The 26842-nt window shown below is 38.2% G+C and overlaps 1 protein-coding gene across 2 annotated transcripts in view; it reads right to left on the bottom strand.

The window, feature by feature from the left end:
- The window catches only part of NCKAP5 (NCK associated protein 5), a 991644-nt gene that overhangs the window by 679798 nt on the left and 285004 nt on the right, over window positions 1–26842 (bottom strand). For both annotated transcript variants that reach the window (XM_060106265.1, XM_060106266.1), the window contains exon 3: window positions 1311–1384. In XM_060106265.1, coding sequence (XP_059962248.1) covers window positions 1311–1384 — 74 coding nt within the window. The remainder of the gene's footprint in view (window positions 1–1310; window positions 1385–26842) is intronic.

The following is a 26842-nucleotide window of genomic DNA, read 5'->3' on the forward strand; positions in this document are numbered from 1 at the left end:
CACTGTTGGTTTTATTAATACAACACACTGGTTCACAAAAGAAAACCTGGTTAGAGCTCTCAAAAAGAAATCTAACAAATATTGCAACAAGTTATTTAAAGTTAACGGATGTGTCTGTTAGCAGCAAGCAGACCTGAAAACTGTACATTGTTGTTGTATCCTACCAGCAGCTTTTCTAGGTAGAGAAATAGAATATTGTCTATTATTATAACCACAGATCTGTTTTCTAGTAGGAAAACTAACATAAGAGCAGAACAAATGAAAATATCAGGCATTTCGCCTAAGAACTAGAATTCCTCAAAGATGAATTTCAAGGTTATTAGGATTTGTTACAAGGGTGCATGTAGAACAGGCAGCATCAGCTGGTACAGAGACCAAGGGTGATGGATTTAGATAAGGTTGGACAAGAAATCCACAGGGTTAGGTCTCACTTACCTACTTAATAACTCTGTGTACAGAGAGAGCACCGTCTTCCATGACATGAGGAGATGAGAAATAAAGGACGTTAGGGGCTTTTTGACCCCTGGGAGACAAAGCTAATCATATTAAACAATTCTTGTGCAATGTAAGGTATCATGTAATTGAGCACTAGCATATTTATTCCAGATAACAAGAGCTATAGGAATTTAGTAAATGGAATTCAGAGACCCTACGAGCATCTAGGAAGACCATGACCACACGGACCCCAAAGACCTAGATAATAATATCAAAATAATCTCCATTCCCAAGAGGCCTCAGGGAATGAATAACTTGGGATTATGACTTCTATGATACTCGCCTCTTTTTCCAATTTACCTGCACAAATGTTCTCACATACCTTTCCTTACCTAGAATCAGGACCCACCACGTAGAATAAAAAACTAAACATGGAAAACCTATACTACAGCATTCTTGAAATACATATTCTTTAATATGAATTAAGAAATTTTAAGCAGAAGTGTTCAACCTTTCAATTAGAGAAAAACTTAAATAATATTTAAGCAGGCAAGGGCCAGAGAATTTGGGTCCTAGTTTCTACGATATAAGTTTGCTGCATGGTCTTGGACAAATTAACTCTTTGACCCTGACAAGTGTTATGATTTCCACCACCCTCCCAGTTCTCAGCAGGTCCTTCACTCAAGGACAAATTTTGGCACCATTGCTTTACTTTAATTAAAGGAATGGAACTCTCTAGGTAGCCTCTGCTGATTTTTGCCCCCAGAGGTGCTTTTGGCACCAAGTAGAAGAGACCATTTGCCAACTCCGTGCTTCTGTGATCAAGATCAAATTTATAGATGCTGCTATTAGTTAAGGATGTGGATTGAACTCACCTCCAGAGACTTCTGTGTTGTTCCTCAAGTTGAGTCAGCAGATGTTCAATGTATTTGTTGGAGTCCATGTATTCCTGCACATACAGACACACAAAGACAAATAAGGCCTCATCACCATAGGCACAGGATTCTAAGACCATTTTGATCTCTACAAGAAGATTTTGGACAAGATAACCCCTTGGTCCCTCCCAGTTCTAGGAGTAGATGCTTCTATGATTTATATGCATAGTCATTTGGGGATGAATAATATTTTCCCCATATCCTGTGATCACTCCATGAACAAAGAACTGAAGAGAAATGGAGTTCTATCAAGTCAGCATAAAACTCCTCTTATTCACAGAGAAAAGCTAAATTTCATAGTCATTTACTCTGTGGTCTGTTCTGCCATATAAAAGTAAGGGGTGGGGGGAGGGAAGTGAGCCAAACTTACTTTCGCTGCTGACCTTAGAAGAGGAGGAAAAAAATAGACAACACAGGTCTTGATTATACTGGTTTTACACAAATAATTTCCTAGCAAATACACTATTTTTGAGCTACATAGAAGCTTTATATATTCACTGCCCTCATTCACTGGGCATCTCATTTGTATTGATGAATCACATGTTCGTTTTCCTTCATCTCCTTATATGAACAAAACAATGTAATTTGGTTTTGGTGGTTCTTTAATTTTTATTTTCTTTTATTTATTTTCTTAGAAAATCAATCTTTGGCTTCTAAGAGGTTATAAAGGCAAGGTTTTATCTTGTTTAGAAATATGCATAAAGTTTTGTAAATCAAATTATATTTTCAAGAAACATTTCCAAAAAATGAGGGATTCCTTTGAGGCATGAGAATTGCTCATAAAATCTATAGGTTATTAAATCCAATTTTTTATATTTGTGATTCCTGAATATGAGGTTCACATGCAATCGTTTCAACTGCTAACTATGTAGAAAAGTACAAAAAAAAATTTGTATGATTTATTTCATCCTGAACCTGATACTTCTTTCCCTTTCTGTATGAAGATCTAGCCCACAGGCCTCTGTGCCTACATTACAACTACCTTAGACGGAACAGTGTGCGATGATTTCAGTTTTAAGGCACGCATGAAAGTTACTGTTTCATTTCTTATGGATTTAAGGTAAACTGAGAACTCTGGTTAATATTGCAACTTTTTTTTTTTTTACAGAATTATTTTGATGAAATTCTATATAAAATCTGTTGCTCCTATAAAAATATTCACTATAATGGGTGAGAGCAGGGGAGTGGAAGAAACACAGTAAGAGTTGACCTGATATAATGGAAAGGGCCCCGTTCCAAGTTTCTGGACCTGGATCTACCTGTGTAGCCTTGGAGAAGGCTTTTTAACTTTCCACAGTATTTCAGTTAGACTAGAGAGTATCCTAAGTCCTCATCTAGCTAAAACTGTTAGAATTCTATAACACTATAATTCTACTGCAGAAAATTAGCTAAAGAGTTTTATTCTAATTAATACACATGTTCAGTTTCGTTATTTAAACGAGAACGTTGGGCACGTCAAAACCAAAGCAGAAATCTCTTATCACAGGAAGTTGCAGTGGTCTGTGGTTATGTTATTAAGTATCCCAATCCAGCTTTAAATATGATTTATTTATTTATTTATTTATTTATAATTTATTTACTTAATTTATTTATTTTTGGCTGCATTGGGTCTTCATTGCTGCTCACAAGCTTTCTCTAGTTGCGGCGAGTGGGGGCTACTCTTTGTTGCAGGGCGCGGGCTTCTCATTGTGGTGGCTTCTCTTTGTTGCGGAGCATGGGCTCTAGGTGCATGCGCTTCAGTAGTTGTGGCACGTGGGCTCAGCAGTTGTGGAATGCAGGCTCTAGAGTGCAGGCTCAGTAATTGTGGCACACGGGCTTAGTCGCTCCATGGCATGTGGGATCTTCCCGGACCAGGGCTCAAACCCGCGTCCCCTGCATTGGCAGGTGGATTCTTAACCATTGCACCATGAGGGAATCCCTAAACACGATTTAGAACACTCAAAATTCTTAAAGATATTTTCCAATACATCCCATCAAAAAAAAATTTAAAGACAGTGTTTCCAAGTAAAAACAAATATATAAACTTCAAAGTCACCCATCCATTCTTCATTCAATTGTTTTTTTTCAACATCTATTATATGTCAAGTGCTGTTCTAACTTCCATAGATATAGTAATAACTAAGAGGGAGAAAGTTCCTGCCCTCAGAGAGCTTACATTCTGTAGAGAGATACATAACAAGTAAGTGAGCAGATTGATTTCAGATTGGTTACATGCTAGGAAGGAAATAACAGGTGACAGGAGGGACTTTAAATGGGGAAAGCACCATCTTCATACACCATGGTTGGAAGAGGACTCTGAGCAAATGATTTTTGGGTTAAGATCTGAGAGAGAAGGAGGAAGCATACAGAGAAAGGAAGAGAGCAGGGAGAACACCGCAGGCAAAGGAAATGGCATGTGCAAAGGCACTCATATGTGGTATTTAAGGAACAGAAAGGAAGCCATTGTGTCCAGGAGCACAGCCTGGGATGTGTATTCTAAAATGAAGTTGGAGAGGAAAGTAGGGGCCAAATCACATGCAAGTTCTGGAAAACAGTTAGATTTAAACCAGCAGATTTGTTATTCTGTTCCTTCTGCTTAGCTCAAGTCAGAGGTGGAAGCTGAAAGGTGATTACACATATGATCTTTGGATCAAAGAGATTCAGGTTCAAAGTACCTGGTTTTGGTACTTACTAGCTGTACCTCCTCAGGCCAAGTTATTTAATCTCTCTAAACCTATTTGTTTTCAGAGAGATAAAAAATAATTTAAAAGGCGTTGTAAGGATTAAATAAAACAGTTTAAGCATATACCACATGCTAAGCAGTGAGCAGAGCCTTTTCTATAGGATCAAACCTCTTCTCAAAAGGAAAACCACTTTACAAGGTGAAGTTTATATCCATTGTCTCTTCTCTTACTCAACTTCAAGATGTTTAAGTGTATGCTTCCTTTTTTTGGCTGCATTGGGTTTTCATTGCTGTGTGCAGGCTTTCTCTAGTTGTGGTGAGCCAGGGCTACTCTTCCTTGTGGTGTGCGGGCTTCTCATTGTGGAGGCTTCTCTTGTTGCGGAGCACAGGCTCCGGATGCACAAGCCCAGTGGCCATGGCTCACGGGCCCAACCGCTCCGCGGCATGTGGGATCTTCCCGGACAGGGGCAGGAACCCATGTCCCCTGCATCGGCAGGCAGACTCTCAACCACTGAGCCACCAGGGAAGCCCGGCAGGCGGATTCTTAACCACTGCGCCATCAGGGAAGTCCCTAAGTGTATGCTTCTTTAATTATAATTGCTGAATTTCAGAATAGGTAGTTAGAGATGAACAATAACAATACAGATTTTCAAGCATTAAATGTAGGTGTTGCTGGATTGTGGTTTAAAAGCTATTTCAAATACAATACTGGCTGCTTCCATTAATTTTCCATAAAAATAACTCTAATGATGTCTTAAACAACATAACAATGGGAAACTAGGATTATGGATTCTTCATCCTTCTTTTCAGCTTAATTTTTCATCATAGCATGCTTACTTTAATATACAATTTTATGTTACTTGCACAGTTATTGTTGTATTGCCTATACTCCACCCCTACACATACACACACACACACACACACACACACACACACACACAAATAGACACCAACTGAAATGAATTGAGAAAAAAAGATGATGCTGACATGTGCTTTTTGTTAAATGAAACAATTTTTCCCTGCCTAAAAGAACTTAGGCAGCACCCTCATATATTTATCATTTCTGGCCCCTGAATTGGAGAAATTCGTTAACTAATAACAAATCCTTGCCATTCTTTAAGAATAAAATAGGATTATTCTACTAGGAATCACTTTGGAGATTAACTCCCAGGAAACAATGGAGGGTGATCACAGTGGGGCTGGCAGTGGTCCATACTGGAACTACAGTCACAGCAAGTACAATGTTATAGCGACTGTGCCTATAGTGCCAGCTTGGGTATAAAGCTCATACTGAATGTTCTTAACATGGGCTCCAATATTCCAGAGCATCAAAGGCACAGGCAGAAAGAAAGGGGATGGCAAAATTCTACCTCAGTATAACATAGCTCCCCAAATTGCCTGAAAGACAATGGATATTGAAAGATATCCACTGAAAGACAGTGGATATCGGGAGACCTCGCAGAAGAGATTTTAAAAATGCAGAGAGACAGCAGGTGGTATATACACTATCTGCTGGTGATCCCAGGGTCTATGCGGATCATTTTAGAATGAGTAAAGTGAAAATATACAACACAGACCCCATGAACAAGTACCGGAGGACAAGAGAAAGAGAACATCACCCTCAATCACAGGAGAAGGCATCAGATCTGAAAATGACTTTCAAGAAAGTATTTTAGAAAAAACTTTAACATGTTTGGTAGTATCCAGAAAGACATGACTCTCCAAAATATGTGCAGAAAGCTTAAAAAAAGACACTGAGATAAAAAGATAGGATTAAATTAAAAACAAGACGAGCTGAAAAGAGAATAAAATGAAATAAAAAAGGAGCTGGGTGAGCTAAGAATTTCAAGGAAATATAAGCTGCAATAGCAGAATGGAAACTTGTTGACCTTTACATTGTGATTTTTATTATGGGAGGACTCTCCACAACATGAAATTGTGCTTCAGAGAAGAGTGGATAATGGATTATGGTGTATCGGCACTAAGTGATCACACAAACGAAGTCTACTCCTCAGTATCTCATCTAGAAACAAATCAAAATCCCCAACCCAAGTACTTAAATATTCCTCAGTATCCATGGGGGATTGGTTCCAGGACCAATTCCTGGTGATAACAAAATCCATGGATGCTCAAGTCTTTTAGAGTCAGCCCTCTGTATCCACAGATGTGGAACCCATGGATACGAGGTTGACTGCACTCACTAAGCCTTCTACTATTTCTACAGTCTGATTCAATTAGTGTATATATAGTCCAGTTAGTGAAGATTAATACTGCTGTGACCTAGAAGAAAAGCACACACCCATATCCCCATCATCCCTGGTGTCAATGTTCACTGTTTCCAACATTATCCGTGAAAAATGTCAGCTTCCCCAGGCTTGCTTTGCCCAGTATGTACTTCTCATGTCACTCAGCACAAAGACTTTATTCAAATATAGTTATTAACTTGATGAACACTGTATTCTACTTATTTTCCTTATGACAAACCCACATTAGATACAGTAGTAGAATTGACAATAAAAACACATACAGTCCTGTGAAGGACAAACAATCTAGGTAAATTAAATAAAGGATAAAGATGAAAATGAATAGAGACATGATGGATATTAGGTCAGAAAATGTAGGTTTGTCTACCAATTATAGCTTTTGAGTACTTGACAAGATTTGTAAGGTAAACAATGATCAAGGGATAATTAAAGAAACATTTCAGAATAGGATAGAGAAAAAGAAAAAACACTTGATTTTACACATCAAAAAGGCTCCTCACTTTCCAGGTAGAGTTTATGGAAAATCATCCACACATCCACCCGCATAAGGGCTGAAAAAAAAAGTAGTGTGTGTGTTTGGGGTGGGAATTGGGCTGACTGCAAGCACCCAAGCAGATAAATGGGTCTCCTATCAAGGATTTTAAAAAGGCTGGTTGCATAGCTTCTGGCCACCCCAGATGTCCATTGAAATAAGACACATAGACAAACCTTTGTGTCTTAATCCATAAACATCCCCAATAAAGTAGCTTCTATATAACGAATCAACAGAAAGACATTCTCAGCTTTACATGAATTCAGAAAATAAAGCACCTACCTTAATTAAAAATACATGTGTGGGAGGCTGGGGGGAAGTGCTCCAAGGTGGAGGCTCAGGAAGACCCTGAACTCACCTTGCCCCGTGGACACACCAAATCTACAGCTGCATATGGAACAATTCCCTTTGAAAAAGAACTGAAAACTAGCTGAACTGCCCCATCCACAATAAATGATAAAAGGACCACACTGAGATGGGTAGGAGAGACAGAGATGTGGTCTCACCAAAAACTCCATGCCTGGTCCAGCGCCCCACAATAGGGAGGGAATCTCACAAATCCAGAGCTTCTCCTGTAGGGTGAGGGGCTTGTGCCCCATATAAGCCTCTCTAGCCCTTGGGACCTACAACAGAGAGACGAGCCCCCAAAATGTCTGGCTTAGAAACCAAAAGAGCTCACATCCAAGGGACCCAAAGGGCTGTGTGAACTAAAAATGCCACCTGCCATATCAGTAAACAAAGGATGTTGCAGCCATCAAGCCATCACGTTACAGCTGCCCCCAACGCTGAGACCTGAGGGAACTCAGGATCGAGGCAAGATTTGCCCCCCATCTAGCAGCTAGCTGCTGTAGCCACCCCCAACAATGCACCCTGAGGAGACTCAGGATGAGAAGCACAGGATACTGGCCCCAGATAGCTGAGGTGCACATCAAAGGGATGATTTCAGTGAGCCCAGAATTTGCATCTTCCCATACATGGAAAAGCACTAGATTCCTTAACCTGAGATATCTGGTTTTCCTTAATTAACAGTAATCTTTGATGTTCCGACTACCTGGTCTTTGTTGCTAAAACTCCTATATGTCCTGGCTCCCGTCCTTGCCTCTTCAGAGCACTCCCTCAGTTATCTGAGATGCTGTGTCCCAGGCTTAAGTCCTCAGTTTTGTCCACCAAATAAAACATAAGCCTCAAATTTTAGGTGGTGCGTTTTTTTTCAGTCGACAGTTGAAATGAACTGAGATTCTCCTTTCAAAAGTCTTGACATAGGGCTTCCCTGGTGGTGCAGCGGTTGAGAGTCCACCTGCCGATGCAGGGGACACGGGTTCATGCCCCAGTCCGGGAAGATCCCACATGCCACGGAGCGGCTGGGCCCGTGAGCCATGGCTGCTGAGCCTGCGTGTCCAGAGCCTGTGCTCCACAACAGGAGAGGCCACAACACTGAGAGGCCCGCGTACCACAAAAAAAAGAAAAAAAAAAGAAAAAAAGGCTTGACATATATAGACTACTATGCATAAAACAGATAACTAATGAGAGCCTAATGTATAACACAGGGAACTCTACTCAATGATCTGTGGTGACCTAAGTGGGAAGGAAATTTGAAAAAGAGTGGATATAGTATACATATAACTGATTCGCTTTGCTGTACAGCAGAAACTAACACAACATTGTAAAGCAACTGTACTCCAATAAAAATTAATTTAAAAATACACATACATACATACATAAAAGGCTTGCATAAATAAAAGGCTTGCATGAGGTCTCACTTGCCCTAGGACCCAGTGCAAAAGTAGCAGTTTGAAAAGTGCCTGGAATGTGAAGGAGATTCCTATGCTAATCTTCAAGCATCTGCTGGAGGAACAAGTGATGGTTGGGACTCTTTCTGGAGACTGGGGTGCTGGCAGACACCATTCTGCACTCTCCCTCCACCCTGTTAGCACAGGCAGGTGTGCAGACATGGGACCCTCCCACTGTCTTGGTAAGGCAGGCAGGGATGAGTAGATGCAGCATTCCCTCACTCCCTGGCTGGGACCAGCTAGTGAGAGCAGTCACGACACTCTCCCACTCCCTTGCTGAAACGGACAGGGGAGCATAGACTAGGATTTTTCCTGATGTCAGGCCAAAGCCAAGGAGCATGTCCTGCCCCCTATGCACTCCAGATGCCCTTCTAGAGCCAGCAGGTGTGTGCAATCCACATAGAGGATGCCCTCTGATCACCTAGCTCTGGTGGCCAAGGGGACTTGCATTCCTGGGCTCCATGGGACTGTAACAATTGGAAAGATAGATCTTGGCAGGCTACCATGCCCAGGGCACTGCACAGGCAGCAGACTGAAACACACCTCCAGTCTTCTTATGAAAAAGGCCTATTTGCTTGTCCTGGAGATTCAGCCTGAGGCTTCAGCCTTGCCACACATCTAGAGAGTACAGAGGCACTCTCAGGGAATGTAAGACACTATCCTTGCACACTCCCTTTGCCTCACTGCAGCTCAATGATACCTCCCAGAAAGGAGCTTATACACTTGTCTAAGGGTCTGATTTATGGAAATGTTGCCCAAGGGTCATCTCCAGATTTCCTGTTCTGGAGGCCAGCAGGGTTTATGATTATGGCCCATAGGACTATATACGTGCATACTTCAAAACCTGCTGCCCAAGGGTTTGACTTTCAAACAGCCTAAAACTAAGTTCAAAATGAGATCCTTCCTCTTGGAACACTGACAGGTCTTGGCACACCCTCAACACCAGGAACCTATCAACAATAAATCAGGCTGCTTAGACAATCACAAAGTTTCAAAAGACAACCAACCACTAGGGCAAGGTTCATCACCTACACAAGGCCAACTACTTCAAGACTCAGAGAGGTAGCTGTTTCAGCAATACACAGAAACAGCATCAAACAAAATGACAAAACAGAAATATGTTCTTAAAGAAAGAACAAGACAACACTTCAGAAAGAGATTTTAATGAAATGAAGATAAGTAATCTACCTGATAAAGAATTCAAAGTAATAGTCAAAATTGCTCACTGAACTCAGAAGAATAGATGAACATGTGAGAACTTCAGCAAAGAGATAGAAAATATAAAGAAGTACAGAACAGAAGTCACAGAGCTGAGAACACAAAAACTGAACTATAAAACACACTAGAAGGATTCAATAGCAGACTAGACAAAGCAGTAGAAAGAATCAGTGTTCTGGAAGACAAAGCAAGGAAACTCATCTAAACTGAGCAGCAAAATAATAATAATAATAATAATAATAATAATAATAATAATAATAATAATAATAATAATATAATACAAGTAAAAATAAAGTGAAGACATTTTAAGGGATCTATGGGAAAACACCAAGAGGACTAACATTAACATTATGGGGGTCTAAGGAGAAGAGAGAGAGAAAGGGGCAGAAATTATTTGAAGAAATAATGGCTAAAAATTTCCCTAACCTGGGAAAGGAAACAGACATCCAGGTCCAGGAAGCCCAGAGAACTCCAAATAAGATGAACCTCAAGAGATTTACGCCAAGATACATTATACTTAAAATGTCAAAAATTGAAGACAATAAGAGAACCTTAAAAGCAGCAAGAGAAAAGCAACTTGTTATGTGTGAGGGAAGCCAGTAAGACTAGCAGCATATTTTTTTAGCAGAAACATTATGGGCCAGAAGGGAGTGGCATGATATATTCTCAGTGCTGAAAGAAAAAAATTCCAACCAAGAATACTCCACCCAGCAAGATTATTACTCATCATGAAAGGAGAGATAGAGTTTTTCAGTCAAACAAAAGTTAGATGAGTTCATCACCACCAAACCAACCTAACAAGAAATGTTAAAGGGACTTCTTTAACCTGAAAAGAAAGGTCACTAATTAATAATAAGAAAATATATGAAAGTCAAATTCTCACTGCTAAAGATAAATATTTAGCAAAGATAGTGGATTAATCACTTATAAGGTTAGTGTCAAGTTTAAAAGACAAAAGTAGCAAAATTAACAAAAATACAATAATTATTTAAGGGATACCTAAGAAGTAAAAAGATGAAATGTAGTGGAGAGGTAAAGATGTAGAGTTTTGCAATAAGCTCAAATTTAAGTTAGTATTAACTTAAAATGGACTTTTATATACATAGGACATTATATGTGAACCATATGATAACCACAAAGCAAAAACCTGGAGTAGATACACACACACAAAAAGAGAGAACAGAATCTCAACATAACAACTAAAGGAATCTCAACTAAACTAAGTCATCAGAGCACAAGGAAAGAGAGCAAGAGAAGAAGAAAGTAACAGAGAAGAACTACAAAAAAACAGGCAGAAAAATTAACAAAATAGAAGTAAATTAATATTTATCAATAATTACCTTAAATGTAAATGGGCTAAGTTCTTCACTCTAAAGACAGAGTGACTGAATTGATTAAGAAACAAAACAAAACAAAAAGAAAACAAAGAAAACAAGACTCATCTATATGCTGCCTACAACAGACTCACTTTAGATATAAGGACATATATGTACTAAAAATGAAGGGATAGAAAAAGATATTGCATGCAAATATCCAATAGAAACAAAAAGAAAGCTGGGATAGCTATACTCATATCAGACAAAATAGACTAAAACAAAGACTGTAGTAATAGCCAAAGAAGGGTACTATGTAATGATAAAAGGGTCAATTCAACAAGAATATGTAACTTTATAGAAAACACTGGCCTTAATGACACCTTACATCAGATTGACTTAATAGACATATACAAAATATTCCATCCAAAAGCAGCAAAACACATTCTTTTCAAGTACACATGGAACATCCTCCAGGACAGATCATATGTTAAGCCATAAAACAAATTTCAATAAATTTAAGGAGACTGAAATCACATCAAGCATTTCTTCCAACCACAATGGCATGAAACTTAAAATCAATTACAAGAAGAAGAATGTAAAACTCACAGATACGTGGATATTTAACAACATGCTACATACAACCACTGGGTCAATGAAAAAAATCAGTGGAGAAATAAAAACATACTTAGAGACAAATGAAAATGAAATACAATATACCAAATCCTATGTGATGCAGCAAAAGCAGTTCTAAAAGGGAAGCTCACAGAAATACTGGCCTACTTCAAGAAAGAAAAAAAATCTCAAATAAACAATCTAACTTTACACCTAAAGAAACTAGAAAAAGAAGAAACAATGTTAGTAGAAGAAAGCAAATAATAACAATCAGAGCAGAAATAAAATAGAGGCTAAAAGGACAATAGGAAAGTCAGTAAAACTAAGAGCTGATTCCTTGAAAAGATAAACAAAATTGACAAACCCTTAGCCAGATTCACCAAGAAAAAAAGAGGCCTTAAATAAATAAAATCCAAAATTGAAGAGGAGATGTTACAACTGATAGCACAGAAATACAAAGGATCTTAAAAGACTACTCTGAACATTTATATGCCAACTCATTGGACAACATAGAAGAAATGAATACATTCTTAGAATCACACAATCTTTAGAGACTGAATTAGGAAGACACAGAAAATCTGAACAGACCAAAACACATAAAGAGATTGTGGGAGGGTTCTGACCACCGGTTCAAACAAAAGTTTGGTACCAGATGGCTTTTCTAGTGGATTTTATCAAACATTCAAAGAAGAGTTAATACCTATCCTTCTCAAATTCTTTCAAAAAGTTGAAGAGGAGGAAATGCTTCCAAACTCATTTGATAAGGCCAGCATTACTGTGACACCAAAATCCAGACAAGCACATCACCATATATGAAAATTACAAGTCAATATCCCTGATGAACACAGATGCAAAAATCCTCAACAAAATGTTAGCAAATCGCATTCAACAAACATTAAAAGGATGATATACCATAATCAAGTGGGATTTATTCAAGGGATGTAAGGATGGTTCAACATCAACAACATCTTCAAAGCAATGTGATACACTACATTAACAAAATGATGAATACAAACCATATGATCATCCCAATAGATGTACAAAAAGCTTTTGACAAAATTCAATATCCATTTATGTTAAACTTTCAACAAAGTGGGTGCAGAGGGAATGTACTTCACCATAATAAAGGCCATGTATCAGAAGCCTACAGCTAACATACTCAACAGTGAAAAGCTAGAAGTGTTTCCTCTAAGATCAGGAACAAGATAAGAATGTCCACCCTCCCCACTTCTATTCAACATAGTATTGGAAGTCCTTGCCAGAACAATTATGCAAGAAAAATAAAAGGCATCCAAATTGGAAAGAAATAAATAAAACTGTCACTATTTGCAGATGAAATGATTTTATATAGAGAAAACCCTAAATTTTTCACAAAAAGACTGTTAGAACTACTAAACAAATTTAGTGAAGTGGCAAGGCATAAAATGTCTATACACTAACAGAAAAATAAATTAAGAAAACAGTCCCATTTATAATTGCATCAAAAAGAATAAAATACCTAGAAATAAATTTAACCAAGAAGATGAAAGACCTGTACTCTGAAAACTCTAAGACACTGAAGAAAGAAACTGAAGACACAAAGAAATGGAAAGATATTCCATGCTCATGAATTGGAATAGTTAATATTGTTAAAATATCCATATTACTCAAAGAAATCTATAGAGTCAATGCAATACCTATCAAACTTCTAAAGTTATTTCATAGAAACAGAACAAACAATCCTAAAATTAGTATGGAAACACAAAAGACTGAAAAACCAAAGCAATCTTGAGAAAGAAGAACAAAGCTGGAGGCATCATGCTCCTGGATTTCAAATTATATTATAAAGCTAGAGTAATCAAAACAGTGTGGCACTGACATGAAAACAGACACATAGATCAATGGAACAGAACAGAGAATCCAGAAATAAACCTACAAGTATACGGTCAATTAATTAGTGACAAAGGAGCCAAGAATACGCAATGGAAAAAGGGTGTCTCTTCAATAAATGGTGTTGGGAAAAGTGGACAGCCACATGCAAAAGAATGAAACTAGACCACTATCTTACACCATACCCCCAAATTAACTCAAAATGGATTAAAGAGTTGAATGTAAGACCTGAAGTCATAAAACTCCTAAAAGATAAAATAGATGGCATGAGTCTTTGTGATGAATTTTTAAATCTGACTCCAAAAGCAAAGGCAAAAAAAGCAAAAATAAACAAGTGGGACTACATCAAACAAAAGAAGCTTTTGCATAACAAAGTAAACCATCAACAAAAGGCAGAGACAACCTTCTGAAAGGGAGAATATATTTGCAAATCATATACCTGATAAGGCATTAATATCTAAAATATAGAACTTACACAACTCAATAGCAAAAAAAAAAAAGCCAAAAAAACCAAATAAAACCCCAAACAATCTGATTTTTAAATAGGCAGAGGATTTGAATAGATATTTTTCTAAAGAAGGCAAACAAACAGTCAACAGGTACATGAAAAGATGTCCAATATCACTAGTCATCAGGGAAATGTGAATCAAAATTACAATGAAATTACACCTCACACCTGTTAGAATGGCTATTACCAAAATGACAAGTCTTGACAAGGATGTGGAGAAAAGGGTACTCCCATGCATTGTTGGTGGGAATGTAAATTGGTGCAGCCACTTTGGAAAACAGCATGGAGTTTCCTCAAAAAATTAAAACTAGGACTACCATATGATCTAGTAATTCCACTTCTTGGTATTTATCTTTAAAAAAACCCCACAAAACCCCTAATTTGAAAAAAATATATGCACCCCCATGTTCATTGCATTATTTACAATAGCCAAGATATGGAAATTACCCAAGTGTCCATCAATGGATGAATGGATAAAGAAAAAGTGGTATATCTATCTATCTATCTATAAATAACACCCACACACAATGGAATATATTATTCATCCACAAAAAAGAATGAAATCTTGCTATTTGTGACAACGTTGGATCCTGAGAAAATTAAGCTAAGCAAAATAATTCAGAAAAATTGATAAATACTGTATGATTTCACTTATATGTGGAATCTCAAAAACAAAAACTAAACAAAACCCAAATCATAGATACACAGAGCAGAATGGTGGTTGCCAGAGGGGAAGGGGGCTGGGGAGTCAGCAAAATTGGTGAAGCGGATCAAAAGGTAAAAATTTCCAGTTACAGAATAAATAAGTAATGGGGGAGGTACTGTACAGCATAGTGACGATAGTCAATAATATTGTAGAGCATACGGGAAAGGTGCCAAGAGAGTAAATCCTAAAGTTAACTCTCTGTGGTGATGGATGCTATTGAGATTTACTATGGTGGTCATTTCACAGTGCATACAAATATCAAGTCATTGTCCCGTATACCTGAAACCAATATAATATTATATGTCAATTAAACCTCAATAAATTTTTAAAAAGTATGTGTATGTTAAACTTTCTTAAAAGTTTGTGTATATATACAAGCATATACAAATATCCAAGAGATGAGTAAAAAGTATTTACCAGATATGTACATGTGTATATGTGCGTATGTGCATGTGTCCATATACACATACATTCTATACTGAACAGTGAATAAAAAATATGGAAATCAAAATATAAAAGGAAGGTTCAAATTTACTTAAACAGATTTTTTATGTCTATAATGTAACTACAATTATAAAATTAAATATAAACATCCTAGAAGGAGGACATAGAGTACACATTATGAATCTCTGTGGTAGACAGAAAGAGGAGGAAGACAAAGAGGGAAGCTGGAGGATGCAAAGTCTCTCTGTACACAGAGACTTAAGGACAAGGCTGTGCTCTGCCTACACACTTAACAGTTGGGAAAAGCAATTTAGTAATACGTCAAGGAAATTAAAACATCCATGTACATTTGATCCAGAAATTCCATGTCTAGGAATCATCCTGAGTAAAATGTCAAAAGTAATGATGTTCAAAATATTATTTACAGCAATATAAAAAAAACCCCTGATGTCTTGGGCTCCAAAAATAAAGGATTGTTTAAAATAAAGCACACTATCCATTTGGAGAATTATACAATTCCTTAAATTTGTAAAGAATATATAAGAAAATGGATAACAGTATAATGTTAGGTGAAAGAAGCATGATGTAAAACTGCATAATCCTACATATCACAGTTTTGAAAATATATAAAAGATCAAAAGAGAATAAAGCAAACAATATATGGTAGTATTATGGGCTAAATTAATTTCTTCTGTATACTTTTCTCTTTCTAGATTTAAAATACTATATACTCACTATATAAATATTAAAAGTGATCAATATTATTTAGAAAAATACAGTCCAAGAAAATAATGTCCAAAACGTTTTAATTATAATTAAATTTTAGAAAGCTGGATCAAAAATACCACAATAAAACAAAATCCTTTATATTAGTCTAAAGATAAGCTGGTGTTTGAAACAATGAAGCCTTTTTTTCACTTGTCTTTGTCAATGTTCTGCTAAAAGTATTTCACCCAAGTTAGGATTGGTGAGGAACACCGAGTTACACCACAACATATTTGTATAATATGCTTTAAAAAGTTTACAAAGGTACAGCATCTGTTCCTTGGCTAAAATTTATGCAAATTAGAATCATTTTGGACATATATTTCAGGAAATTTGCTGTTCACTTCTTTAATGTACATATTTCAGGGCAATTAGTATGAAACATTTAAAGCAATTAGGTTTATAGATATACTGAACATTGCATATCTGTGTAGTATAAGCCCACTTAATGTGAACCTCATACCGTCTGATCTGGGTCAGTTTTGAGCAAAGCCTGTTATAAATTAATTCTAATGATGAGAGGATCTCATTTTTCATTCACGTCAAGTGGAGTTTAAAATATAGTACTATTTCAAAGCTTGCAGAGATCCAAAAGCCCTCCTAAATAATCTTCATGTTATAATCAGCGTCATTTATGTCAGAGCTTGTGAAATCCTGTCAGCAGTTTTATCACTCCTAATGTAGGATTCCCAATCCACCTATGTGCAAAGCAGCACGAACTGGGAGGCCAGCTGTTCAAATCAACAGAACCAGCATTAGTTACAGGATTTTCCCTACTTAGGAAATGACTAACTACTATAACAAGTGATGCTGCCCTCAAAAGTTATTTTGTCACCTTAATGAAAAGGCACACCTACACGGTAAATGTAAAAAACTAAAACATACCCACTTTGAGAATTACACACAAGGTAATAGATGGAAAGGTGCCTCATACTTGACTGGCATCTCTGCCAACATAAATTCTTCCAATAAAATATTTTTAAATGTTAAACACCACAAACAAATCAATTCAGGAATACCAGCTCTAACATGAATCTCACTGCAATTATCTCCCCACTAGCTATCTCTAATTCCTCTTTCCCGTTCACTCTTCAAACCTTGCTTCTACTGCAGATTCTTCCATGGAACTGTTCCATTAGAGCCACCAATGGCCTCTGCAAGGTGGAAACACGGGATATTGCTTGATCCTTATTGTATGAATAGTTCCTGGAGCAAGACCTTTGAAATCATATTTTCTCCCTCCCTGGTTTTCTGTGAAAGTGTTTCCTGTCTCCTTCTATCACTCTGAGATCGTCTTTTTCCTTCTTCTTCTTCCAGCCCCTAATGTACCAAGAGTAAGGTTCCATCACAGGCCCTCTTTCTACTGGAAAATCTAGTAGACTACTAGGGCTTCAACATTTGCCCCAAATCCAGAGACTCTCAATTATTTACCTGCATGCTAGCTCAACCTCCTGAGGTCCAATCCTGTGTATCTGGCTATTTACCAAACAGATCCCTCTGAATGTGCCACAACTCTTCAGAGCATGTCTTCCTTCATCTTTGTATCCTACAGGGTAATGCTAGGATATTAGAATGCTAATGCTAAGTATTAGAATACTTAGCAGAGCGCTTGGAACATGGCAAACGTGTGTTAAATAAATCAATGAGTAAATTAGTTAATTAGCTAGATGTACTCTGTCTAATAACAAGAGAATCTGAAATTATAAGGCTATGGGTTTGGCCTTCCAGAACAGTTTTTTAACTATGTCATAGACATTAGGTAATTTTCCAAACTTACCGTATACTCATTTTTATTCTATTAGTACAAACCAGAAATGGCATCTCAAAGATAACCTATGGGCAATTTTGCAAAATCTGTGTGTTCCTCTGATCTCATAATCCTGGGGAAGATTTAGCTACATTGCTTATCTATGCTATGTAAGTCACACAGGCTGTCAAAGTTTACAACACAATGCAAAACGTCATAACCAAAGTTTGTTGTCAAACAGAGGGATAATGAATAGCAAGGTGAAGAGTAAACCCTACAGGATAAAACCATCTCTTAATCTCTGTCACATATGAGAATTTCATTAACACGAATTATAGTGACAGAATATAGACAAATAGCATATGTGGCCACTGAAAAGTTTTACTGCCTGCTATTCTGTATCAAGACAATGCAATTAATGCAAATCAAACTATGAGTACAGCTTAGCAGAACACTGTAGTACAATACATCTCAATCTGTTGGACACTACTAAATTGTCCCCCATATATTATGAGGACATTATGTATTTGTGTATTTATTTTAAAGATAACTCCAACAAATAACAAAGTCCTACTGTATAGCACAGGAAACTATGTTCAATATCCTGAGATAAACCATAATGCAGAAGAATATGAAAAAGAATGTGTGTGTGTATATATATATATATATATAACTATAAGTGAATATATATATACACACATATAACTGAATCATTGTGCTGTACAGAAGAAATTAACACAACATAAAAATCAACTATACTTCAATAAAAAAATAAATATAAAGATAGCTTCCACTCCTCCCCAGTTTCAGCTAACACTTGGTTCCTGAGCTGGAGTTTCTATTTCCCAGTAAGTTAGGTGTGAACATGTGACTGAGTTCAAGTCAATGACATGTGAGCAAAAATGGTACGTGCAATATCCAAGGACTCTTGGACTTAAAGACAAGATCCTGGGGAGAGGGGAAAGATGGTGGAAGAGTAAGACACGGAGGTCACCTTCCTCCCCATCAGAAATCAGAATCATCAGAAATACATCTACACGTGGAAAAACTCCTACATAACACCTACTGAACGCTGGCTGAAGACCTCAGACCTCCCAAAAGGCAAGAAACTCCCCACGTACCTGGGTAGGGCAAAAGAAAAAAGAATAAACAGAGACAAAAGGATAGGGACGGGACCTGCACCAGTGGGAGGGAGCCGTGAAGGAGGAAAGGTTTTCACACAGTAGGAGCCCCTTCGCGGGTGGAGACTGCGGGTGGCAGAGCGTGAAAGCTTCGGAGCCGCGGAGGAGAGCGCAGCCACAGGGGTGCGGAGGGCAAAGCAGAGAGATTCCCGCACAGAGGATCGGTGCCGACCGCCACTCACCAGCCCGAGAGGCTTCTCTGCTCGGCCGCCGGGGCGGGCGGGGCTGGGAGCTGAGGCTCGGGCTTCGGTCGGAGCGCAGGGAGAGGACTGGGGCTGGCGGCGTGAACACAGCCTGAAGGGGCTAGTGCCCCACGGCTGGCAGGGAGGGAGTCCTGGAAAAAGTCTGGAGCTGCCAAACAGGCAAGAGACTTTTTCTTCCCTCTTGGTTTCCTGGCGCGCGAGGAGAGGGGGTTAAGAGCGCTGCTTAAAGGAGCTCCAGAGATGGGCGCGAGCCGCGGCTAAAAGCACGGACCCCAGAGACGGGCGTGGGACGCTGGGGCTGCTGCTGCCGCCGCCAAAAAGCCTGTGTGCGAGCGCAGGTCACCATCCACACTTCCCTTCCGGGGAACCTGTGCAGCACGCCACTGCCAGGGTCCCGTGACCCAGGGACAACTTACCCAGGAGAACACATGGTGCACCAAAGGCTGGTGCAACGTCATGCCGGCCTCTGCCACCGCAGGCTCATCCCGCACTCCGAGCCCCTCCCTCCCCTCGGCCTGAGTGAGCCACAGCCCCTGAATCAGCGGCTCCTTTAACCCCGTTCTGTCAGAGCAAACAACAGATGCCCTCCTTCGACCTACACGCAGAGGCGGGGCCAAATCCAAAGCTGAGCCCCGGGAGCTGTGCGAGCAAAGAAAAGAAAGGGAAATCTCACCCAGCAGCCTCAGCAGCAGTGGATTAAATCTCCACAATCAACTTGATGTACCTGCAACTGTGGGATACCTGAATAGACAACGAATCATCCCAAATTGAGGAGGTGGACTTTGAGAGCAAGATTTATTATTTTTGCCCCTCTTCCTCTTTTTGTGACTGTGTATGTGCATGATTCTGTGTGAGATTTTGTCTGTACAGCTTTGCTTTCACCATTTGTCCTAGCGTTCTATCCGTCCTTTTTTCTTTAGTTAAAAAACGTTTTTTTTTAATAATTATTTTTTATTTTAATAACTTTATTTTATTTTATCTTACTTTATTTTATTTTCTTTTATCTCCCTTCTCCCTTTCTTCTCTCTCTCTCTCTCTCTCTCTCTCTCTCTCTGTCTCTCTGTCTCTCTCTCTCTCTCCCTCTCTTCCTTCCTTCCTTCCTTCCTTCTCCCTTTTATTCTGAGCTGAGTGGATGAAAGTCTCTTGGTGCTGCAGCCAGGAGTCAGTGCTGTGCCTCTGAGGTGGGAGAGCCAACTTCAGGACACCGGTCCACAAGAGACCTCCCAGCTCCATGTAATATCAAACGGCGAAAATCTGCCAGAGATCTCCATCTCAACACCAACACCCAGCTTCACTAAACAACCAGCAAGCTACAGTGCTGGACACCCTATGCCAAACAACTAGCAAGACAGGAACACAACCCCACCCATTAGCACAGAGGCTGCCTAGAATCATAATGAGTCCACAGACACCCCAAAACACACGACCAGACGTGGACCTGCTCAACAGAAAGACAAGATCCAGCCTCATCCACCAGAACACAGGCACTAGTCCCCTCCACCAGAAAGCCTACACAACCCACTGAACCAACTTTAGCCACTGGGGACAGACACCAAAAACAACGGGAACTACGACCTGCAGCCTGCAAAAAGGAGACCCCAAACACAGTAAGATAAGCAAAATGAGAAGACAGAAAAATACACAGGAGATGAAGGAGCAAGATAAAAACCCACCAGACCTAACAAATGAAGAGGAAATAGGCAGTCTACCTGAAAAAGAATTCAGAATAATGATAGTAAAGATGATCCAAAATCTTGGATATAGAATAGAGAAAATACAAGAAACATTTAACAAGGACCTAGAAGAACTAAAGAGGAAACAATCAATGATGAACAACACAATAAATGAAATTAAAAATACTCTAGAAGGGAACAATAGCAGAATATCTGAGGCAGAAGAACGGATTAGTGACCTGGAAGATAAAATAGTGGAAATAACTACTGCAGAGCAGAATAAAGAAAAAAGAATGAAAAGAAGTGAGGACAGTCTCAGAGACCTCTGGGACATTAAATGCACTAACATTCGAATTATAGGGGTTCCAGAAGAAGAAGAGAAAAAGAAACGGACTGAGAAAATATTTAAAGAGATTATAATTGAAACTCCCCTAATATGGGAAAGGAAATAGTTAATCAAGTCCAGGAAGCACAGAGAGTCCCATACAGGATAAATCCAAGGAGAAACACGCCAAGACACAAATTAATCAAACTGTCAAAAAAAATACAAAGAAAACATATTAAAAGCAGCAAGGGAAAAACAATACGTAACACACAAGGGAATCCCCATAAAGTTAACAGCTGATCTTTCAGCAGAAACTCTGCAAGCCAGAATGGACTGGCAGGACATATTTAAAGAGATGAAGGAGAAAAACCTACAACCAAGATGACTCTACCTAGCAAGGATCTCATTCAGATTTGATGGAGAGATTAAAACCTTTACAGAAAAGCAAAAGCTGAAAGAGTTCAGCACCACCAAACCAGCTTTAAAACATGCTAAAGGAACTTCTCTAGGCAAGAAACACAAGAGAAGGAAAAGACTTATAAAAACAAACCCAAAACAATTAAGAAAATGGGAATAAGAACATACATATTGATAATTACCTTAAATATAAATGGATTAAATGCTCCCACCAAAAGACACACACTGGCTGAATGGATACAAAAACAAGACCCGTATATATGCTGTCTACAAGAGACCCACTTCAGACTTAGAGACACATACAGAATGAAAGTGAGGGGATGGAAAAAGATATTCCATGCAATTGGAAATCAAAAGAAAGCTGGAGTAGCAATTCTCATATCAGACAAAATAGACTTTAAAATAAAGACTATTAGAAGAGACAAAGAAGGACACTACATAATGATCAAGGGATTGATCCAAGAAAAAGACATAACAATTGTAAATATTTATGCACCCAACATAGGAGCACCTCAATACATAAAGCAAATACAAACAGCCATAAAAGGGGAAATCGACAGTAACACATTCATAGTAGGGGACTTTAACACCCCACTTTCACCAATGGACAGATCATCCAAAATGAAAATAAATAAGGAAACACAAGCTTTAAATGATAGAATAAACAAGATGGACTTAATTGATATTTACAGGACATTCCATTCAAAAACAACAGAATACACATTTTTCTCAAGTGCTCATGGAACATTCTCCAGGATAGATCATATCTTGGGTCACAATTCAAGCCTTGGTAAATTTAAGAAAATTGAAATCGTATCAAGTATCTTTTCCAACCACAACGCTATGAGACGAGCTATCAATTACAGGAAAAGATCTGTAAAAAATACAAACACATGGAGGCTAAACAATACACTACTTAATAACGAAGTGATCACTGAAGAAATCAAAGAGGAAATCAAAAAATACCTAGAAACAAATGACAATGGAGACACGATGACCCAAAACCTATGGAATGCAGCAAAAGCAGTTCTAAGAGGGAATTTTATAGCAATACAATCCTACCTTAAGAAACAGGAAACATCTCGAATAAACAACCTAACCTTGTACCTAAAGCAAATAGAGAAAGAAGAACAAAAAAAACCCAAAGTTAGCAGAAGGAAAGAAATCATGAAGATCAGATCAGAAATAAATGACACAGAAATGAAGGAAATGATAGCAAAGATCAATAAAACTGGTTCTTTGAGAAGATAAACAAAATTGATAAACCATTAGCCAGACTCATCAAGAAAAAAAGGGAGAGGACTCAAATCAATAGAATTAGAAATGAAAAAGGAGAAGTAACGACTGACACTGCAGAAATACAAAAGATCATGAGAGATTACTACAAGCAACTCTAGACCAATAAAATGGACAAATTCTTAGAAATGCAAAACCTGCTGAGACTGAATCAATAAGAAATAGAAAATATGAATAGACCAATCACAAGCACTGAAATTGAAACTGTGATTAAAAATCTTCCAACAAACAAAAGCCCAGGACCAGATGGCTTCACAGGCGAATTCTCTCAAACATTTACAGAAGAGTTAACACCTATCCTTCTCAAACTCTTCCAAAATATAGCAGAGAGAGGAACACTCGCAAACTCATTCCACAAGGCCACCATCACCCTGATACCAAAACCAGACAAGGATGTCACAAAGAAAGAAAACTACAGGCCAATATCACTCATGAACATAGATGCAAAAATCCTTAACAAACTACTAGAAAACAGAATCCAACAGCATATTAAAAGGATCATACACCATGATCAAGTGGGGTTTATTCCAGGAATGCAAGGATTCTTCAATATATGCAAAGCAATCAATGTGATACACCATATTAACAAATTGAAGGAGAAAAACCATATGGTCATCCCCATAGATGCAGAGAAAGCTTTTGATAAAATTCAATACCCATTTATGATAAAAACCCTCTAGAAAGTAGGCATAGAGGGAACTTTCCTCAACATAATAAAGGCCATATATGACAAACCCACAGCCAACATCGTCCTCATTGGTGAAAAACTGAAAGCATTTCCACTAAGATCAGCAACAAGACAAGGTTGCCCACTCTCACCACTCTTATTCAACATAGTTTTGGAAGTTTTAGCCACAGAAATCAGAGAAGAAAAGGAAATAAAAGGAATCCAAATCGGAAAAGAAGAAGTAAAACTGTCACTGTTTGCAGATGACATGATACTCTACATAGAGAATCCTAAAGATGCTACCAGAAAACTACTAGAGCTAATCAGTGAATTTGGTAATGCAGCAGGATACAAAATTAATGCACAGAAATCTCTGGCATTCCTGTACACTAATGATGAAAAATCTGAAACTGAACTCAAGAAAACAGTCCCTTTTACCACTGCAACAAAAAGAATAAAATATCTAGGAATAAACCTACCTAAGGAGACAAAAGACCTGTATGCAGAAAATTATAAGACACTGATGAAAGAAATTAAAGATGATACAAATAGATAGAGAGATATACCATGTTCTTAGATCGGAAGAATCAACATTGTGAAAATGACTCTACTACCCAAAGCAATCTACAGATTCAATGCAATTCTTATCAACCTACCACTGGCATTTTTCATAGAACTAGAGCAAAAAATTTCACAGTTTGTATGGAAACAAAAAAGGCCCCAAATAGCCAAAGCAATCTTGAGAACGAAAAACAGAGCTGGAGGAATCAGTCTCCCTGACTTCAGACTATACTATAAAGCTGCAGTAATCAAGACAGTATGGTACTGACACAAAAACAGAAATATAGATCAATGGAACAGGATAGAAAGCCCAGAGATAAACCCACGTATATATGGTCACCTTATCTTTGATAAAGTAGGCAGGAATGTACAGTGGAGAAAGGACAGCCTCTTCAATAAGTGGTGCTGGGAAAACTGGACAGCTACATGTAAAAGTATGAGATTAGAACACTCCTTAACACCATACAAAAAAATAAGCTCAAAATGGATTAAAGACCTAAATGTAAGGACAGAAACTATCAAACTCTTAGAGGAAAACATAGGCAGAACACTCTATGATATAAATCACAGCAAGATCCTTTTTGACCCACCTCCTAGAGAAATGGAAATAAAAACAAAAATAAACAAATGGGACCTAATGAAACTTCAAAGCCTTTGCACAACAAAGGAAACCATAAACAAGACCAAAAGACAACCCTCAGAATGGGAGAAAATATTTGCAAATGAAGCAACTTACAAAGGATTAATCTCCAAAATTTACAAGCAGCTCATGCAGCTCAATAACAAAAAAACAAACAACCCAATCCAAAAATGGGCAGAAGACCTAAATAGACATTTCTCCAGAAAAAATATACAGATTGCCAACAAACACATGAAAGAATGCTCAACATCATTTTTCATTACAGAAATGCAAATCAAAAGTACAATGAGATATCATCTCACACTAGTTAGAATGGCCATCATCAAAAAATATAGAAACAACAAATGATGGAAAGGGTGTGGAGAAAAGGGAACACTCTTGCAGTGCTGGTGGGAATGTGAATTGGTACAGTCACTATGGAGAACAGTATGGAGGTTCCTTAAAAAACTACAAATAGAACTACCATATGATCCAGCAATCCCACTACTGGGCATATACCCTGAGAAAACCATAATTCAAAAAGAGTCGTGTACCAAAATGTTCATTGCAGCTCTATTTACAATAGCCCGGAGATGGAAACAGCCTAAGTGTCCATCATCGGATGAATGGATAAAGAAGATGTAGCACATATATACAATGGAATATTACTCAGCCATAAAAGGAAACAAAATTGAGTTATTTGTAGTGAGGTGGATGGACCTAGAGTCTGTCATACAGAGTGAAGTAAGTCAGAAAGAGAAAGACAAATTCCGTATGCTAACACATATATATGGAATCTAAGAAAAAGAAATGTCATGAAGAACCTAGGGGTAAGCCAAGAATAAAAACACAGACCTACTTGAGAATGGACTTGAGGATATGGGGAGGGGGAAGGGTAAGCTGTGACAAAGTGAGAGAGTGGCATGGACATATATACACTACCAAACGTAAAATAGATAGCTAGTGGGAAGCAGCTGCATAGCACCAGGAGATCAGCTCGGTGCTTTTTGACCATCTAAAGGGCTGGGATAGGGAGGGTGGGAGGCAGGGAGACGCAAGAGGGAAGAGATATGGGAACATATGTATATGTATAACTGATTCACTTTGTTATAAAGCAGAAACTAACACACCATTGCAAAGCAATTATACTCCAATAAAGATGTAAAAAAAATAAAATAAAATGCTGAAAAAAAAAAAAAAAGACAAGATGCTTGCCCATTACATACTCTTCCCCTGGCTGGGAATGGTAATAACCCTGGGCCCAGAGACAGAAGGGCAAAATTGATTGACCTTCAAGCAGCTGCCTGCCCACCCTAATCTTTCCCTTTCCTTCTTATGTGAAAAAGAAATAAGTTTCTATCTTACATAAAACACATTTTTTGGTCTCTTTGTTACACAGCTTAGCCTGGACTGTAAGTAACAGAATAATATTCTGTTCAAAAGACAATTCTTTCAAAATTAACACAGCAAACAGACAAAGTGAAACACTAAGCAGCCAACTTAACATCTCTATGTTTCTTGATTGATTGATATATTCTGTAGTCATTTTCCAAAGCACTTTGGCATCCCATTCTCATTTAATCCTCACAACATCTTTGAGTCATGGTCACCATTTCAATTTAGAAAACTACAGTTCAGATTACCATTAGATGCTTTGTTTGGGTCAAACAATGACAGACTTAAGACAACTGCTCAATTTAGCACATTTCCTACTGGCCCAGGCCAAACAGAAGCAGGAGAATGACCTTCGCTGTGGGCTAACTGCTCTCAAAGTAGATTCTTTGCTGGTAAGATGGAAACTAGAGTCAGAAGGGCTTTCCCAGCCCCCTCACTTAGGGGAACCTGGCTATATGCAAAGCCATAAAACCAAGTCAGGAATAAACCTCCAAATTTATACTAACTGTATATCTTGTGTAAGTTTGAGTTTGGTTTTGCTTTGATTTCCCTGCCCCAGTCACATATTCAGTACTCTATTCTAAGAAATGGAATGAATTCAAGCACAATACCTTTTAATTTTTATCACATTTGACAAAGATGCTATTACTGATACCTAGATATTCTTTAAGGAAAAGACATAAGAGGTATATTTGGTTTTAA

Source organism: Mesoplodon densirostris, chromosome 8 (assembly GCF_025265405.1).
Source record: "Mesoplodon densirostris isolate mMesDen1 chromosome 8, mMesDen1 primary haplotype, whole genome shotgun sequence".
NCBI lineage: Eukaryota > Metazoa > Chordata > Mammalia > Artiodactyla > Ziphiidae > Mesoplodon > Mesoplodon densirostris.